This window comes from Geospiza fortis, unplaced genomic scaffold (genome assembly GCF_000277835.1).
Source record: "Geospiza fortis unplaced genomic scaffold, GeoFor_1.0 scaffold393, whole genome shotgun sequence".
Taxonomy (NCBI): domain Eukaryota; kingdom Metazoa; phylum Chordata; class Aves; order Passeriformes; family Thraupidae; genus Geospiza; species Geospiza fortis.
This window is the reverse complement of record NW_005054738.1, coordinates 55,008-58,305: the sequence shown is the minus strand read 5'-3', so window position 1 is coordinate 58,305 and position 3,298 is coordinate 55,008. Positions and strand designations below refer to the sequence as shown.

The 3,298-nt window shown below is 49.2% G+C and overlaps 1 protein-coding gene across 1 annotated transcript in view; it reads left to right on the top strand.

The window, feature by feature from the left end:
- Positions 1-3,298, top strand: part of LOXL2 (lysyl oxidase like 2) — a 79,233-nt gene that overhangs the window by 59,427 nt on the left and 16,508 nt on the right. The window contains exons 7-8 of the mRNA XM_031065332.1: positions 1,952-2,103; positions 3,157-3,289. Of these exons, the coding sequence (XP_030921192.1) occupies positions 1,952-2,103; positions 3,157-3,289 (285 nt within the window). The remainder of the gene's footprint in view (positions 1-1,951; positions 2,104-3,156; positions 3,290-3,298) is intronic.

The window sequence follows — 3,298 nt, the reverse complement described above, 5'->3', positions numbered from 1 at the left end:
ACTTTTTCCTCATATCCAACCTATGATATTTCCCTTGGCACAGCTTGAGACGGTGTCCTCTGGTTCTGTCAGTGCTGCCTGGAGAAAGCTAAGACAAACTGGGAGAGCAGTGCCTTCCACAGAGCTCAGGGTGTGGCAGGAGGGTTTATCCACCTTTCATAGACCCAGATTAAACAATTCACCCTTATTTCCACAAGAGGAGGAGACACTGAGCCCAGAGCTCGGTATCTTCACATTTTTTGGATGTGGTATTTTCAGAGACGCCCATCGAAGGGAGGAATGATGCATCTGGCTCCATGTTTTTAGAAGGCTAATTCATTATTTTATTATCTATATTATATTAAAAAATACTAGACTAAACTACACTGAAGAATAGGGAAAAGATACAGACAGAAGGCTAAAAGATAATAAAGAAAAACTCGTGACTCCTTCCAGAGTCCCAACACAGCTGGACTGTGATTGGTCATTAAATGAAAACAATTCGCATGTTGGATAAACAATCTCCAACCACATTCCAAAACAGCAAAACACAGGAGAAGCAAATCAGATAATTATTGTTTTCTCTATGTTTGTTTGATTTCTTTTTTTTCTTTTTTTTTCTTTTTTTTTTTTTGAGGCTTCTGATCTTCCCAGGAGAAGAATCCTGGGTAAAGAGATTTTTCAGAAAATATGACAGTGACACGTGGATGTGTCGATATCCTGGGAGGGAGAACATGGAATTAAACTCCAAGGAGTAGGTGAAGGCAAATGTTGGATGGACAGGCCTAATCCTGGGGGTTTCTAAGTGCAATGGCATGGGAGGAAATACCATTTTCCTCACATTTCAACATTTGGCTCCATCTCTGTGCCCCCATGTGCCATAATTTCCCCGAGAAGAGCAGCCCTGCCAGGGTTCTCTGGCTCAGAGAGGCCCTGCCCTTGTCCTTTGTCATCTTTGTCATCTTTGTCATCCTTGTCATCTTTGTCATCCTTGTCATCCCACTGGAATGGCTTTGCCAGGCTGGGAATGTTGGCCTGGCTCCCTCCTGCATTCCTGGAGCTTCTCCCTCCACTTCTGGCCCGGGCTTTCCTCCTCCTCAGCCCTTTGGTGGCTGCAGAATGACCGGGAAGTGCTGCCAGCTCCAGATGGGAACCACAAACAGGGTTTTAATGAGAGAAAGGCAAAAAAAAGGCACAAGATTCCCATTCCCAGCAGCCTCCCCCAGGAATGTCCTCCCACCCTGTCCAGCTGTGGTGTGAGGGGTGGACACGGGGCTGGCCAAGCTGCCCAAACCCCATTAATAAATTGTGGGTGAAATTAAACCCAACACATTCACATCTCTGCCTTGTTGCTCTTTCTAACCAGTTTTAGAAGCAGGAGCTGAGTTTTGCAGGAGGATCATTCCCTTCCATGCTTTTCTGAAGGAAATTCCAATTTTCTGCTGCTGCTCGTGCTGGGAAGACCCAAATTATTCCATTTTTCTGCCGGCACCTCGAGCCCATTCTCTGCAGTTGTTCTCTGCTGTTTCCCTCAGTGCTGGAAGCCTCGACCTGCCCCAGATTTCTTTTCCTGACTCCTCATCCACCCTGTGGATGTTTCATTCACAGCCAACGTGTCAGTGTCCCAGTTCTGTGTCAGGAATGTCAGGCCTTGACTGGAAGCAGATTCCAGCACAAAGACCCAGCCAAAAGGTCACAATTTGTGAATCCCTACAGCTGAAGTTTGTAAATTATGAAACAGTGGAAACTTGGTTTTTCCTGGGATTCTCGCATGCTTGAGTCGCAGAGAATACTGGAAAGAATTTAATGGTGACATTCTAACAATAATTTCACAGATTTTTGTTTTATTTTTGCAAAAAAATCAGCAGATTTTTTCCAAGTTTTGAATGCTGGAGGTCACTCTGGTGTTCACAACCTGCTGGGGTGTTCCCTCACCACACAAAAGGACTTTTTTCCCTATTTTTTCCCCAAGGAATGGGACCCATCCACCTGAACGAGATCGACTGCACGGGCTTTGAGAAGTCAGTCACAGACTGCAAGTTCAACACCGAGTCCCAGGGCTGCAACCACGAGGAAGATGCTGCTGTGAGGTGCAACGTGCCAGCCATGGGCTTCCAGAACCAGGTGAGGAGCTGCGGGATCCAGGTGGGAGGGAATTTTCGGTGGGAATTGTGGGCAGGAATGGGGCAGGAATCATTTCACCCAAGCCGTGAGTATTTAATTCAGGTTTTACCTAAAAAAGGGGGGGAAATGAGCATGAGTGTCGCATTTTATGTGGGTTTTGAGCTCCTCTGGACTCGTCTCAGAGTCCTGAAAATGAGGAAGGCCAGGTTGGAAGGGGCTTGGAGCAACCGGGGATGGTGGAAGGTCCCTGCCTATGGCAGGAGGTGGCACTGGATGATTTTTAACCCAATTTTCAACCTTTTCCAATGCAACCATTCCATGATTCTGTGCTAAGTGCATGAACCAGACACAGATTCCTGTGAGTGCTCCTTCCAAAGGTCTAAAGGAGCAGGGAAGGAAAGCTTTCCCAGGGAATTCCTGCAGCTGGTCCAACCCACTGAACTGCTGGGCTTGGCTGGACCATCCCCTGCCGAAGTGGGAGAAGAGCTGAACTCCCTGAGCCCAAGCCCGGAGGAGACTCCCAGTGCTGCTCCATCCCTGGATGGTTCCCCAGTGCCTTCCCCTTGGGGAGCCCCTCCTGATCCCACACAAAGATGGGACACGGTGCTGCACAGCCAGAGTGCCCTGAGTCATTGTTCCTGTGAAAGGTTTGGGAATGCGTTCATCTTTTCCTCACTCCTCATCCACCCTGTGGATGTTTCATTCACAGCCAACGTGTCAATGAGCCAGTTCTATGTCAGGAATGTCAGGCCTTGACTGGAGGCAGATTCCAGCACAAAAACCCAACTAAAAGGTCACAATCTGTGAATCCCTACAGGTCAGCTCTCCTTTTTGCCAGACAGAATTCCCCCTGTGGGAGGGAAATTCCTCACCAGGGTTTCTCCAGCTCCATGCTAAAGGGGGAATTTTCTGCTGTGCAGCACCCAGGTCATTCCACATGGGGACATCCAATGATCCCAAAACTTTGGGGGAACAAAACCTTCATGGACACCTGTTGCCCTTTCCTGGGAAGTTTGCAGTGGATTGAGGGGTTCTGTGTCTGTAACTCTGCAGCTTCGCCTGAGCGGGGGCCGCAACCCCTACGAGGGGCGCGTGGAGGTGCTGGCCGAGCGCAACGGGACCCTGAGGTGGGGCACGGTCTGCAGCCACAACTGGGGCACCGTGGAGGCCATGGTGGTGTGCCGGCAGCCGGGGG